The 16447-nt window shown below is 41.5% G+C and overlaps 1 protein-coding gene across 3 annotated transcripts in view; it reads right to left on the bottom strand.

The window, feature by feature from the left end:
* larp1 (La ribonucleoprotein 1, translational regulator) overlaps positions 1–16447 on the bottom strand; it is a 70494-nt gene that overhangs the window by 13488 nt on the left and 40559 nt on the right. For all 3 annotated transcript variants that reach the window (XM_079247512.1, XM_079247513.1, XM_079247514.1), the window contains 6 exons: positions 12089–12223; positions 11619–11771; positions 5941–6103; positions 2747–2891; positions 1600–1774; positions 1299–1480 (listed from right to left, as the gene is read on the bottom strand). In XM_079247512.1, coding sequence (XP_079103638.1) covers positions 1299–1480; positions 1600–1774; positions 2747–2891; positions 5941–6103; positions 11619–11771; positions 12089–12223 — 953 coding nt within the window. The remainder of the gene's footprint in view (positions 1–1298; positions 1481–1599; positions 1775–2746; positions 2892–5940; positions 6104–11618; positions 11772–12088; positions 12224–16447) is intronic.

Raw genomic sequence — 16447 nt, 5'->3', positions numbered from 1 at the left:
GCAAATGTAAAAATGAAGAACTGATTAAATTCTGGTGGTGATCAGGATCACCGTTTGGATTCAGGAATGTTTTAAAAGCATTCTTAAACATTGTGCTTGGTGGAGGTTTCCGCTCTCCGAGTTTCTAGTTTCATATTTAATGAGCAGCTTCATCTGCGGCGGGGCGGGTTGTGCACGTGGCTGGGTCCGAGTGTTTTATTGCCACATGTAAAAATGTTCGTACTTTGTCACCACCTCCACCAGCTGTTTTATCAAAACAATCCATTTTGCCAGCAACAGCAAACACACAGAAGCAGCAATTCCGCTTCCTGCTTTTTCCGTGTTAACCATGCCCACCTCACATGTCCGACCAATCACACGATACTTCTCGCAGCCCCGCAAGTAAAAAGTTCTGCCAGCCCGGTGTGTCAAGAACTGCCCTCAAACACGTCCGCGAGAACAAAATGACGTCATTTTCTTCTCGGAGCCTCGAGAACAAGAAAGAAGTTCTCGCTTCTCGTGGAGTATGTAACAGGCTTTAGACGTGACTAGACGTGACTTGGCTGAGACAAGACGCGACATGGCTAAGATGAGACACGACATAGCAAAGACGAGACGTGACATGGCTAAGACAAGACGCGACATGGCTAAGACAAGACACGACATGGCTAAGACAAGACACGACATGGCTAAGACAAGACACGACATGGCTAAGACGTGACGAGACTTGGCTAAGACGTGACGAGACTTGGCTAAGACGTGACGAGACTTGGCTAAGACGTGACGAGACTTGGCTAAGACGTGACGAGACTTGGCAAAGACAAGACGTGACGAGACTTGGCAAAGACAAGACGAGACGTGACCTGGCTAAGACGAGACGTGACCTGGCTAAGACGAGACGTGACCTGGCTAAGACGAGACGTGACCTGGCAAAGACGAGACGTGACCTGGCAAAGACGAGACGTGACCTGGCTAAGACGAGACGTGACCTGGCTAAGACGAGACGTGACTTGGCTAAGACGAGACGTGACCTGGCTAAGACGAGACGTGACCTGGCTAAGACGAGACGTGACCTGGCTAAGACGAGACGTGACCTGGCTAAGACGAGACGTGACTTGGCTAAGACGAGACGTGACTTGGCTAAGACGTGACGTGACTCGGCTAAGACAAGACGTGGCTAAGACAAGACGTGACTAGGCTAAGACGTGACATGACACGGCTGGGACGTGACGTGACACGGCTGGAACATGAAACGGCGTGGCTTTATGATTGAAACTAAAACCAGAGTAAATGTTGCAAAGAAGATGAAAACTTTTTACCTTCTCTGAGCTGACCTTGGGTCTGGCTGGGGAAGGTCGGGGTCGCTTCTTCACCTCGATCCAGGACTCTGAGTCCAGATCAGGCAGACTGGCCGAGAGGCCCTTGGGCATTGTTTTGAGGTTGGAGATATCTGCTTCAGTCTTGGTCTGATGCGACCCTGATGCGCCGGGTAAACCATTTCCTGTGGGACGTTCGAAACAACATTGTGATGCAGGACAAGTTGGTGAATTTAAACAGTTTATTTAGAAAAAATGAGTCAACTTTGCATCAACAAGTCACTTTTTCCCTCCTGATGCTCACCTCTGGGCTCCTCCGACATCTGTCTTGGAACAAACTCCGGACAGTTGATGAGCTGGGAGAAGTCGGTGTGTGTGTGATTGGGAACGGTGAGGCCTGGCAGAGGCCACTTCTCAGGATCCACCTTCCGACGGATCTTCATATTGATCACCTCCACTTCTTTACTGTCTTTCAAAGCCTGACAGCAGAGAGAAAATATCAGTCAGCCTGTGTGTGGAAATGGAAATACAACACCAGAAACCATGACGGTAATATCAGAAATAAGAAGAGGATGGGACTATTTTTTTTTCAATATTGCTATTTGGCGCAAAATATTAGTTACTGTAAAAAGTTTATATGCTGTTTATTTATCTCTTCTTTGGTGGATATCAAGAGGAAACAAAGCGCTTTGATGTGGGCAAATTTAGCTTTTTTCTTCTGATGCTATTTAATGTTTAGCAAGTTTTTAGAGATAATCAAGAGAAGTGCAGCAGATGACTGGACCGGGGGTGTTTGAGCAAATGAAAAATGATCATTCTAGCCATAATGCATCTGCATTTTTAACAGCAAATACAAGAAAATGGACGTGTTTGAAATGAGAAAGAGCAGATTAACAGGGTTGTTTCACCTCTGATAATGTTATATTAATTACATGGAGCCATCAATCATTTTTAGCTGTACCACATCTTGGTTTGACCCCTGTTGCTTAACTTGTGTGCTCTGCATAAATTTGCCATCAACATCAATATGAAACCCTGCAAGAGGTCTGTTAAATCAGCTTAAAATTACACCTGGAAACAGGGGAGCAGCTGGTCCCGTCCAAAGGTAATGACATCCAGCTGAGCCAACACTCGCTAATGAACATGTTATATATGGTTTGTTTATTCTGCATCGACACCTGAATGTAGAGACAGTGGACAAGCTTGAGGCCTCCTCTGGTTTTGGACAGAAAAGTGAAGCTGATATCAAATTAAGTCTAAATAAAAAGAGGTTAAAGCGCTCCTGCTTTCTATGCATTTGCTTAGAAAAGTATTTTAGCTTTTGACAGAAGTCATTTAGTGAACTTTTATTCTTATTCTTCAGAAAAATGAATGAATCCATCTGCTTAAGGGTGACTTTATAAACAATGAAGGCAGATTATTCTTCTACGTTGAGCGTGAAGTCTGCTTGCCTCCAGAATGAGGTTGACGTCGGTGGTGAGGGCCTGCACTCTGTGGAAGCTGGCTATGAGTCCGATGGGCAGGAAGCCCTCAGAATCCATCTTTCTCCGCAAGAAAAAGTCCCGCTCCAGGTTGTCCAGGCTGAAGTAGTACTCTCTGGAGAGGGAAGAGAAACATGGGGTCAACATCATCCGTACCAAACCGATGCTGCTGTTTACTTGTAGACAGATGCAAAGAAAAGATGCAGGTGAAGGGAGGAGGCAGACGAGACAGAAGAGACATTCGTGACCAAAAAGAAGATGAAAACGGGGAACTCTGCATTAGAAAAACATCTCAGTGAACTTGCTCCACCCTGTGATGAATGTTGCAAATAACAGCCTGTTGATCAAAACTGCATCTGCAATTTTATTTCTTCTTTTCTGTCTTTCTTTTTTAAATTTTAAATGACCACTCTAAAATTTGATCATAATTTTTTTTAAAAAAAACACTGGAATGAATGCATGACTGTCTTAAAGTGACAATATGATTAAGGTCACTATAATATTCAACAATGACTGAAACAACTCTACTCTTGTTCACAACTATCATGTAGCCACCGCAATGATTTTACTTCAACTTGGTTATTTGATTCGTTTAGAAATAAATAGATGAAAATTTAAAAAAAAAGTCTCTCTTTCATTCAGCAGGAAACAACATAAACCTCCTAATAATTAAATAACTAGAAAATTTCTGAAGAAATTTTGATGGGTGCCAATGAAGCTGCCCGCCTCCCCAGTGTGTGTGGCAAATGTCCTAATGAGTGTGAGTGAGAGGCTGTGAACAGTACACACCTACAGTATGATGTTTAGTGTGGATGTTTTACAAATACTCAGCTTGTGTATGGGAGAGGTGGCAGTAAAGCAAATGTCCGACTGTGTGTGAGGGAGGAGGTTTGAAAAGACTGACAAGTACACAGGTATGATGTATAGTGTGTATATAAGAGAGAGAGAGAGAGAGAGTCTGTGTACAGGGGTGTAGGTGTATGTGTGTATGGAGAGGTGTAGGTGAGCTTTGGCATTAATGTATGTAGTATGTTTGTAGGAGTGTAAGTGTGTGTTGGTGTTTATGTGTGTGTGTGTGTGTGTGTGTGTGTGTGTGTGTGTGTGTGTGTGTGTGTGTGTGTGTCTGTAAAAAAAAGAGGAGAAGCGTCTGTAACTTCTCACTGACAGCAGTTAATGAGTGAAATTCATCCTCTGAAAGAGGACAAGAGAGAAAGGAAAGGCGCGCTAACGCACGCATCTGCTAATACTGTATAAAAGCAGTTATTGAGTGGTGTCAGTGAAAAACCAATAAACAGTGTGAATAGATCAATAGCTGCATCCTGTTCCTCTGAACCACTGTATATTACTGTATATGGGCATGTGTGTGCGTGATTCCAGTCGTCCACACAAACCGGCTCCCGCTCGTTAACGTCGTCCTGGCAACGGGGACACTTTGTAACTGCCATCTCACTCAAACTGACACAGATACAGCACAGAAATGAATAGGAAATGAATGAAGCCCTCTAACAACCGACCGCTGTTCACGAACAAAAAGTCGTATCAAAATAATTCTTGAACCGTGAGCGCCAGAAGACTTTCGGGAACACAGTGATTTAATTTATTTTGCCCTATTGTGAAAGGAATTTAAATGGCGGCGAGTTTAAAAATGAGGGCGATTTTTCAGTCCGGTCAGATTTAAAACATGCCAGTGAGACATCATCAGTCACAAAACAAGCATGAACAGAAACACGATTTCCTGCTGATCAAAAAAAAACCAAAAAACAGGTTTCTTACCGAGGAGCTCAGAGATATGTCGCAGGGGTTTATTTTAATGTTGCTGGTGGAAATTCTCAGCCATGCAGGTTACAGTGATACTAAGGCCTGTCCTGGTAACAAATTTTGCCATGCAATTAATTGTCTCAGAAATTATTGCGATACACGATAATATTGCGCAAAGCGATTATTGTTGTCATTTTGAGACCATTTTTAATAAAATAACAATAATGCCATAATAATGCAAGTACACCCTTTCAAAGATCAACATATTTAAAGTTGTGGAATTGCTGTATGTAACATGTATGTTCATCCAGGCAATTCATACTGGCTGTGAAATGTTTGCACCATTTTTCTAAATGTCGCCTTTTTAACAACCTTAAAGGGCAGCATGGCTTTACCAACCACGCTGTCTGAGTGCACACCATGTTGCACTGTCTTGTTTGTGTTTAATCTTTCAGTTAAACACCTCAGTGATCGTGGACTGTCGGGAAAATGGAGCTAGCCTGTTTAAGGTCTTTTTCCCAGCTGGGAAAACTGCCGTTGATGATTGTGTTTTCAGTGCAGATGTAAGCTTGTTGTATTACCATGTTTAGTTAATGTTGTCTTAAAACAAATGCAGCGCACATTTTTTCTTATCCCGCGATTAATTGACTTATTGCTTATTGTGACAGGGCTAGTGATATTAAGACCTTTAGACCTTTAAGTGAAGACAACAGGACTTTTTCCCTGCTTCTTAAAAATGTTCCTCACCCAAAAGCATCTCCATGTCTTACTGGTCATTTAAACAACCGCCTTCTCCTTTCCTAGCCGGACAAAAAACTGTGAGTTAATACTGTATTAAGTACCATCACTGGGCCTCTCTGCGGCTAAACACACGGTTAATTGCAACATCTGGTTCAAAAGGTGTGCTAGCAATGTACCAGATGACAAGCAGGAGGAAAAAAACATTTAATTTAAAGAAAGACTGAGAAGTTGTTTGCATTTAAGACTAGATCCAATACAAGAGACTATTAAACATGTTTTATGATAATGTAGACAAGTACATGAAAGAATAATCCTCTAATATGTGCACTGAAACACTACAGGGAAACCTAAAAAGCCTCTCTCTGGAGTCTGAATAGCCTTTTTCTGTCCTTTAAAATGATTCAAACACTGAATTTGTCTATTCAGCTGAGAAAGCTTGATGAGTTAAAAAGCGTTGCTGCTTCACATCTTGTGTCGTCACAAGTTTAATTCTGTTTTAGTTTGCTTCAGTGCTGAGATCAGAGTTGTGAAAAGTATCTCCAGTGATATTCAGTCAGAGAAGAGACATGATGAGCTCATCACATCTACAGCACATCTGCATTTAGAGCTGATTCACCCATCCCTCATCAGTCACCATCACTCCTGTAGGAGAGAAGTTCACTCACATCTGCCTCTTGATGTAGTCTTTCAGCAGGTCCTGATCGACAGAGTAAAGGTCGTTGCTGCTCATGTTGTCGTAGTAGTAAGTAACGGAGGCGTTGAACTTCTGGCTGTGAGGTCCATCTTTCACATCGAACGACTTGTAGCCGTAGTGGTAGTCATAGTGTCCTTCATGGGAGGAAATAAAAAACAACCGTTTAGTCAGTTTCCTGACTCATTCAGATCTCCTAAAATCAACTTCTTTTTTTTTATTTATTTTTTTTTTATGAAAATTTATTTCAAACTAAGAATTAAAAAAAAATAAAAAATTTTAAAAGAAAAATTATTGGTTGCAACAAACAAAACAAGCTTCTTAAGTTTGAAAAGGGTTTTTGAAGAAGTTGAGCGTTTAACTGGTCCAATACTCTCATATCAAACACACCGTAACACTTTCAAAGCAATAAAAAAAAAAAAGAGTAATACACATTAAATTCCATTAGATAAATCTTAAACAGGACACAGTAGTAATACACACAAATTAATTAGGGCCTTTTGTCCCGATTCGATTCCGATTTTTTTTGGGCACAAATCCAATTTAAATTGCAATTATTAGAATTTTTCAATATTGCTGATTTTTGTAGACTAAAAACAAAATGTACAAAACTTTTTTTGCTCGTCATTTTTCTTGATTTCAGTTAGGGAAAAAAAACTCAGATTTTCATTCTGCTGCTATAATGCCTGAGAAGACAAGTAAAAAAATAAAAAATTGATTATTTTTATTTGTTTGAAAAATAGATTTAAAAAAAAAATAAAAATCAGTTTTAAAATTGTGAAGCAAAAAAACGCCGATAGGATTTTTTGATTGGATTATCCCACCCCTAAAATTAATCATAAAATATAATATAAACTGCTTTAAAAAAAAAAAAAAAAAAAAAAAAACTATTCACCTCATATCTTTTAATGATATAATCACTCTGTAGTTAATTCATATTTAATTTGTATTAAAGATGCCAATTTCCTAATGTTATATGTCTGGACGAGTGTTACTCTGATTCAACCTCATCATCTGCAGCTCAAACCACATCTAACTCAGACACTTGTTTGGTTTTACTGTTTCTTTCAGTACTCCTGATGTTTTTTTTTGTATTTGTCCTCTAAGTGAAGACGCTGCTGTGACTACACACTGCAGAGTATTTTAGACCAACACAGGATGAAGGTCACACAGGCCACAATATTTAAAGAAGCCTGTGCATCATTCTTCTGGTTCACCTCACCAGAAACTGCTAAAACATACTACACTGACTTATTTTTATTTTTCACTTCTTATACAGCTGTGCTCATATGTGTTCATCCCCTTTCATTAAAGAAAAGGCTGAATTTACAACAGTCACTCAAATAACTGGAGACTTAAAAAAGGAACAATAACTAAAAATTAGCAAAAATATGATTTAATAATATAAGACACTGTTTTTTCATTTAATTGAGTTGAAGAAAAAAGAAAGAAAAAAAAAACCAAACAAACAAATTGGACCTGGACAAATTGGAGCACTTTTCTGTTGAACAGTGGGACAAAATACCTGTCAACAGGTGCAGAAGTCTGACTGAGAGGAACAGAAAACACCTGACTGGAGTGGAAACATTAAAGGATTGTTCAACTAAATATTAGTTTATGAGTGATGTAATATGTAATAAATTATCTTGTTTGTTTGCTTTTAAAAAAAAAATATTTCTATTGAACTAGAATTAGAAAATAATTAATGATTTTCATAAAATTTTTATTTATTATTAATTTAGTCAATTTCAGCTTATTATACAGGCCGCTGTTTTTTTTCCTTCTTTAATGAAAGGGTATGAATAAATATGAGCACGACTGTATTTACTTACAGATTATCTATTTACTCATTATCAATGTATTCAATATATTTCTTTACCTTATTTTATCCAGACTACCACTTGAGAAGAAAATCCAAATACAATAGAAACAAAGTGTTAAAAGATTTCATTCACAAAAACATCCTGTTTGGTGTCGTATTCACAAGCTCTTCAGGACAAAAATAAATGATAGAAGTGTGTAAACTTAAATCGTTGCCACTGTAAATTCTGACAGACCGCCTTAAGTGAAAGCAAAAGTAAAACAAAGATCATCTACAAGCCGGTCTGACTGCAAGGCTGCTTAAAATTAGCGACATACCATGCAGAAAAGTTCAAACTAAAACACTCCCTCCTGCAGTGTCTGGATTCTTTCCTCTGCAACACTCTCCTACCTTCTTCTAAAGTTTAGAAGATATAGTTGCTTTTTATCCTTCACACTCTGCAGAGGCGAGTTAGGAAGCAGGAAAACACACAGGGTGTAAATAAATCTGGAGGGGGAGAGATGGAGGGGAAAATAAGTGAAGCTCAGAGGAGTTCTGCCAAAGTAAACAGGACTGTAGGGAAAGCTGCTTCTCCTGCCTGATCCGAGCTTTTCCCTCATACCCAAACTCTGGACGCGATGGCATGTTGCAGGGCTCAGTGGGGCCCCATCAGGGTCTCCAACCAGTCAGTACAGGAGCAGATGAGGTTCAAATGTAACCACACACACACCCACACAATAAGAAGGAAAGGGGGTGTTGCTGCGCTCCACATGCAAATCAATAAGCAGGAAAGAACACACAGAGGAAGTCCAATAACAACCCATTATTTATGTTGATGTGCAACAACACTGGAGCCAAGATGTGATTTATAAATAAAGTTGATTGGATTAAACCATGACCCGGCTCATCAGCTCACGGTGGATCTTTAGACAGCAGGTTTAAGGAAAAGCAAACCAGCTGTTTACCTTCCAAAGATCAATCCAACCTTCTGAATTCATCTAGAAGAGAATTAACCAGAAACCTACTTTAATGCTGAGATCAGAGATGTTAGTCGTCTCCACAGACAGTCAGAGAAGAGACATGAACAGCTCATCACTTCTACAGCAGGCGTGTCACTGACTTCTTCATGTCTGAGTCTTAAGCCTGTTACATACTCCACGAGACGTGGAGACGAGGCTAAGACGAGACGTGACTTGGCTAAGACGTGACGAGGCGTGACTTGGCTAAGACGTGACGAGACGTGACTTGGCTAAGACGTGACGAGACGTGACTTGGCTAAGACGTGACACGACTTGGCTAAGACGAGACGTGACTTGGCTAAGACGTGACGAGACGTGACTTGGCTAAGATGTGACGCGACTTGGCTAAGACGTGACGAGACGTGACTTGGCTAAGACGAGACGTGACTTGGCTAAGACGAGACGTGACTTGGCTAAGACGTGACGAGACGTGACTTGGCTAAGACGTGACGAGACGTGACTTGGCTAAGACGTGACACGACTTGGCTAAGACGAGACGTGACTTGGCTAAGACGTGACGAGACGTGACTTGGCTAAGATGTGACGCGACTTGGCTAAGACGTGACATGACGCGATTTGGCTAAGATGAGACGCGACTTAGCTAAGACAAGACACGACATGGCTAAGACAAGACACGAAATGGATAAAGCCTGTTACATACTCCACGAGAATCAAGAACTGAGTTCTTGTTCTCGAGGCTGCAAGAACAAAATAAAATGTCTTGTTCGTCCATACATACTCCACGAGAAGCAGGTCTGCAGCGAGGAGGGATCTCTGCAGGGGGGCGATGTCTGCTTTCATGTGCAATGAACTCGGTTGTTACCACCGCCGAGGAGGTTGTTTTCCCCGGCATCTTTTTGCTCAGGATAACTTAAAAGGTTACGGAGGGATTTTCATAAATATTTCAAGAGTTGTTGCAAATGTAAAAATGAAGAACTGATTAAATTCTGGTGGTGATCAGGATCACCGTTTGGATCCAGGAATTGTTTAAAAGGATTCTTAAACATTGTGCTTGGTGGAGGTTTCCGCTCTCCGAGTTTTTTAGTTTCATATTTAACGAGCATCTTCGTCCGCGGCAGGACGGGTCGTGCACGCGGCTGGGTCCGAGTGTTTTAATGTAAAAATGTTCCTACTTTCTCACCACCTCCATCAGCTGTTTTATCAAAACAATCTGTTTTGCCGGCAACAGCAAAACAAGGAAGCAGCAATTCTGCTTCATGCTTTCTCTGTGTTAACCACGCCCACCTCCAATGTCCGACCAATCACACGATACTTCTCGCAGCCCCGCAAGAAAAAAGTTCTGCCTGTTCGATGTGTCGAGAACTGTCTTCAAACACGTCAGCGAGAACAAAATGACGTCATTTTCTTCTCGGAGCCTCGAGAACAAGAAAAAAGTTCTCGCTTCTCGTGGAGTATGTAACAGGCTTTACTCTATGGGACTTATTTGTGGTTTTGGTATAGAACAACTTTGGTGTGTGTGTGTGTGGGCATTATAACTGCATCATAATCAACTGTCTCAGATATGACAAACAGTCTCATCTTCCTCCCATGAACAAATGCCATTACGACATGCAGCTGTTAGCAACAAATGTCACTGACTCGCACTAAAAAGGTCGACTATAAACTACAGTAATCTGCACGTCAAAGAGCACAGCAGCGCGTTTTACCAGGACAGGGGTCGGGAGCTCCCAGCACTCGCAGAAAAAAGGAGTTTAATAATGTCTTCAGTGGTCATGACAGCCCACCTGCTGTGTGTTACGCTGATAATCAACGTGACTCCAGTTCTCGCTGGGGGCTGGTCCCAGTGCGGACGCACACACTTCTTAAATCTATTGCATCGTCACAGAAAACCTTTTATGAACACATTTTTGGAAATGCAACACTGACTACATCTACAAGAAAGGTCAGAGCAGACTGTACTTCTTAAGGAAGCTGAGATGGTTTAATGTCTGCACCAAGATGTTGCATATCTTCTGTAAGTCTGTTGTGGAGAGTGCAGTCAGCTTTGCAGCTGGGGTAGTAGCATCAGAACCAGAGACTTGAAGAGAATCAACAAACTGATCCAGAAAGCTTCTTCTGTGCTTGGAGTAACTCTGGAGCCGCTGGAGCTGATTGTCCAAAGAAGAATGCTGCATAAGCTGATGAAGATGATGGAGGATTCTTCACACCCTCTCCACAACACAGTGAAGAAATAAAGTGTGTTCAGAGAGAGGCTTCTTCAGGTCCGATGTAAGACTGAAAGATACAGAAGATCATTCCTGCCAGCAGCCATCAGTCTCCGGAACAAGACCTCCTCAAATTAATTATTATTATATACTACAATATTGAATTTCCCTTTGGGGATTAATAAAGTGTTTTTAATTTCATTTAATTTTGTTTCCATCTTTGTGGATGTAACCTAAACGTCTCATCAAACACATATCCGAAACATTGTCACGGTATTCTGAGCTTCTGTTAAGGACCAGAGCAGGGAGACGCTTTATCTTCACAAAAACAACCGGTTGCAGCGTTCTTTTATTTCCACACCAGTTCAAGTTTCCAAATGATTACTGGTATTTTTGCACACCAATACAAACAAGTTTATACCACCTGCTTCAAGCACAACAGTAATAAATGTAGCTGCAAACATTTTAAATGTCAGCAACAAACAAGGACGTAAAAACCACGTCACCAGACTGACTGGTGGTGAAACAGTCAACGTCCTCCTTCAGTCCAAACCATGCACGTTGACAAAAATGAGTCTTTTTTGCTCCAAAATACAGGAAATATGCAGTAAAATTCAGTTTTTATGTTCATTTGAAGGTAAAAATAAATAAATAAATAAAAACACACCTCTGCCACCACCTCTGCCTCGTCCCCGGCCTCTTCCTCTTCCACGTCCGCGACCTCTGAATCCTCCGCGGAACGGCGCCCCCTCACTCTTCACGCTGGACACCTCGTCGTGGTCATCGCGCCACTCGCGCTCGTACTTTTGACTATGCCAGTCTGCGGAGGAAAACACACACACTTTCCCATGTATCGACTTTACTCTTCTCAGCAAACAAAACTCTTTATTTTCACACTGAATGTGAAAAACCACAAACTTTAACTGGAGCTCATCTAAATAAAAAAAACAGCCAACAAAGCAGAAGTTCAGCAGCAAATGCACGTGTGTGCAACAACACACACACACCTCTCCACATCCTGCTTCTGAGTCATGTGCACAGTCTCAACCAGCTCCTCCAACTACTTTTTTTATTTCACAGTTCGGCGGCGACAGCCTGCAGCTGCACAGTCTCTCAGCGATGACATCACAGACTGACCTCTGAGGTCGTTCCTGGCGTTGGGAGGAAGCCGGGGGCTTTCGTTCTGCCTGCTGTTGTTCCTGGAGGCCGAGCGCTCCCTGGGACCCTCGGACTTCACATCGATCATTAGAGGAACCCACTTCTGCTTGTTTCCTGTTTGTGATGACATGAAGAGGAGACGACGTGGTTACAAACTGGGAATTTTTAAATCCAGACGTCCTGGGTGCCGCTCCTGCACTGCAGTTTCACTTCAGCTTTAACACACACACACACACACACACACACACACACACACACACACACACACACACAACAGGACTTTTTTTTTTTTTTAAAACAAAAAAAGAAGTTAAATAAATGACAGGGATAACTAAATAAAAACCAATTTGTTTAAAAAGTCCACATGTGCAAATCATTCATTTTAAAGAAGTTATTTCCTTTTTTGATGTCGCTAACAGGAAGATCGCACACTCACCCGTTTGAGCACACACTGGCTGAACACTAAGGCTGTGACAAAATGCTTTTGTCCCAATTCAATTCAATTTAAATTGCGGATTTTCACAGTTCTTTGATTTTTGTAGATTAAAAGCAAAAATAATGTATAAAACTTTTTTTTTTTTTTTTTTTGCACGTCATTTTTCTTGATTTCAATTAGGAAAAACAGCACAGTATCCAGATCATCGTTGTGTTGCTATAATGCCCAAGAAGAGCAGTAAAAGATCAATATAAAAATGACCAAAATTTTGGAATGGATTATATTTATTTATTTTGGGGGGGGGGGGGGGGGGGGGGGGGGGGAATCAACATTAAAAAAAAGAAAGAAAAAAAAAAAAAAACGATTTTGAAATTGTGAAGCCAAAAAAATCCAGAATTTAAATTTTTCAATTCGATTTTCCCACCGCTACTGAACACTGGGGCAAACTAGTTAAGAGGTGACCAAATTTTCTTGCGTTGGGCCTCATCCATAGCCTACATGGACGACTGAATTTAACATGATATGGGACCTGTAACTCAGTAAAAACATTTCATTTCAGCTCTACAGAACTGCCGCTTTATCAATAAAAGGCAATCACATCATCTACAGAAATTCCTGCCCTTCAGAGGGGATTTTTATTTCTTTTAATATCAGGTTAAGTGAAGTTCTGATGAGTAATCAGTGTCTCATCCACTAGAGAGATGTCAGGGTTCGCTCGTTTTGCTCATCAGAAGGAATTCTGACAGAAAACTAAACAAGTACTGCTTAGCAGCAGCTCCGGAGGAGTGAACTTTCACCGTCAGTTCAAGCTAATGCTACAAATACTGATGGTCCACACTCTGACTTTTGCATTCGACAGTCCTTCAAGGTCTACACGTCTCCACTTCGTCATAATGGACCAACGAGCTGTGCTTGTCTCAAGTTGTCGGCCTTGTTGGACTGTTTCCTTTTAAAGTGTAGCATTTCAAATTATGACTGATTATTTGTTTTATGGGGGGAGAACGCTGCATACTGTCACATGAAAATGTCTCAGCACAAACTTGTATCATAAAAACCCCCTCAGTGAATCTCTGCTTTACAAATAAATCCAGGCTGAATCTGCCGTTTTAGAGAACTGGAATAAAAGTATTTGCAGATGCATTTTCCCCCTTTTTATGTGCAAACTACACAGGCAGCAGGAAAAAATGAAGCCAGTTGACATAGGGACATGGTAAAATGTCCAGCCTTCCCTGTCCTTGTCTCCCCGCCCCCCCACCAGCAGCCAAAAGAGGGAATTGTTAGGAAAGAAAAGTAAACTAAAAGTGTCTAAGAAGCCTCCTGCAGTACCGGCGCTGACCAGCAGGCTGCATCAGCTTTATGCTGGATGACAAACGGCTGCTGGGCATCGAGCTGGTGTGAGTGAGATTGTGACAGATGCTGCAGGAAATGACAGACATTTTTAAGTGACGTGGCCTTGTGTAGGTGAGGGATGGAGAAAGAGACGGCGGTAGTAAAGAGTGAGAAAAGAGGCGAAAAAAAGACGTGGATCTGTTGACAAGACTGAGGCCAAGAGAAGGATGATGCATTCATTTAAAAATGTGTAATCCTGCAGTATTTCATGTAAGCCAATAGATCTTTTGATAAGATCAGAAAAACACTTATAAAATCACAAGAAATCACAATTCGCATCTGCTTCAGTGCTGAGATCAGAGTTGATAAAGTTCTCTTCATCGGTGTTGTCAGAGAAGAGACATGAAGCTCATCACTTCTGCAGCACATCTGCTCTTTAGGACCACATGAATCTCCAGGAAACTCGCTGAACTCAACAGTTTATGGTGCATTTCAAACATTTCATCCTGACTCAATATCACAAAGCTGTACTGGAAGCTAAATAAATCCTTGCTAGCACATCTGTTTGCTAGTTGTGCTGCAGAAAACAAGATGATGACGATGAAGAGAGGTAGTAAGCCTCGTCACACACACACACACACACACACACACACACACACACACACACACACACACACACACACACACACACACACACACACACACACACACACACACACACACACACACACACACACACAGTTGCTGGATACACCAGCAGTGTAACCATGATGAACACTCCCTGTCTCCCACAGTTTAAACCTTTAATTGCCTTCAAACCAGCCAACTTGAGCTTTTCCTCCGTCATCTGTGGCAGGCGGAGATTTAAAAAGAAACTCGCCGACACTTTGCCGTTACCGTCGGGGCTCAGGTGTGTTTTCTTGAACATGTTCCTGATAATAAGGAAATACTCCGCTGTGAGGAAAATCTCTCTTATCTTGTTCCATCTGACGACTGAAACCTGCAAAACTCACTTCCCTGTTACAATCCACATGTTTTTAAATGCCTCATTTTTAAAATCTTAATGTTTTTTAAAGGGGGAAGTTTGTAGAAATGTATCAAAGTTTTTTTTTTTTCTTGATTTAATGTAGTTTGTGCTTTTCACTTTCATAAAACAAGATGGATTGTGTCGAGGTAGTGTCTGTGTGCAATGCCTAAACTGACCCTGCGATTTCATACTTGATGGCAGAGTATCTCAGATGGGTTTCACGGTGTGAAATTTAGTTTATGACACCAAACGCGTTTTGAGCGTCAAGAGCATCAGGTTTACGTGTAAAGTCTATGTGGAGGCGCGTCAAGCTTTCTCGCAGCACGTTTTCAGAATTTGCCGCGGCGGCATGATGCACTGCAAAGGCCAGAGATGGAAAATCCGAACTTTTGCCGCTTGACGCAAGGCGTCAACCAATCAGAGCGCTTTACGTCACGGCTAATTTTTCAGCGGGAGGAAGTCGAAAATGGAGGATAAGCTAATCGTTTCGGTATGTGCAAAGCCAGTCATCTATGACTATTCACATTTTTATTATCATGACACCTTGCCTAGCCCAACGACGATGTTCTCGAACTTTATTTATAAAATAAAGCCATGCCGCGCTCTCTACTGCATCTGCCATCATTCAAACTGACCAGAAGAAAAGCTTCGCCTTTCCTCCCGCTCTTTTCCGCCGAGTTTGCCACTCGCTCCCGACAAGCGGCAAATGCGACAGGAGTGTCTTGGGCGTTGGACACAAAAGTGACAGTTTAGTGACCAGCGGCAAGCGTTTTGAGCACCAAAAACGCTCAAAACGCGTCTGGTGTGAACACACCATAAATTCACATCAATAAGCTTGGGTGAATTTTTAAAAAATGGTTTTTTAAGGTTAGCTAATCATATAATTACGACTGAAAGGGGTGGGCCGAATAGCTCAGCTGTAATTGTCAGAACTACTACCTCCTCCTGTATTACCTTACCAACGCGGACCCTGCCGTGCACTCAGTACCGGCGTCGCAACTGACTGTAGTGTATCTGTGAGTGAAAGGACGTCAGCAGACAACAGGATTGGCTGATAAAGAGCAGCATCTAAAACCTTGTAGCATGACAGCAGGAGGCAGGAGAAATAAAAATGCGGCTGGACAGAGAAAGTCAAACAAGAACCATACTGGTGCGTTTTAGAGGCGTAGCTTTGGAAGGAGCTCTCAGGAAAGGTGACTGATTTCATATATATTCTAGCTTTCTTTTTTTAACCATTGCATACTCAAGCTTTAATGAGAAACTTAATCTGTGGCAGGGCGGCGTTGGGCGTGCAGCAGTACCTGCGTCTTTAAATGTCACGTTTTCCGACTTTTCATCACCTTAATGCAACATTCATTCAAATTAGTTGTTCAACCTGGCATCAGTGAAAAGGCAGAAACGACACGTTCACATGTTAAAGCTTGGGTGGGTAATGTTGGGGAATTAGCAAGATTTGACTTTTTATAGTTTAAATTTTATAATAATAATTGGCTTTTTTATTCGCAGCTTTTTCCAAAACCAATTTTCTCTTGGCTGTTTAGCAGGA

The sequence above is a fragment of the Telmatherina bonti genome (genome assembly GCF_933228915.1).
Source record: "Telmatherina bonti genome assembly, chromosome: 10".
Lineage (NCBI taxonomy): Eukaryota > Metazoa > Chordata > Actinopteri > Atheriniformes > Telmatherinidae > Telmatherina > Telmatherina bonti.
Note: the sequence above shows the minus strand (reverse complement) of the source record. Positions and strands in the feature narration are given on the sequence as shown.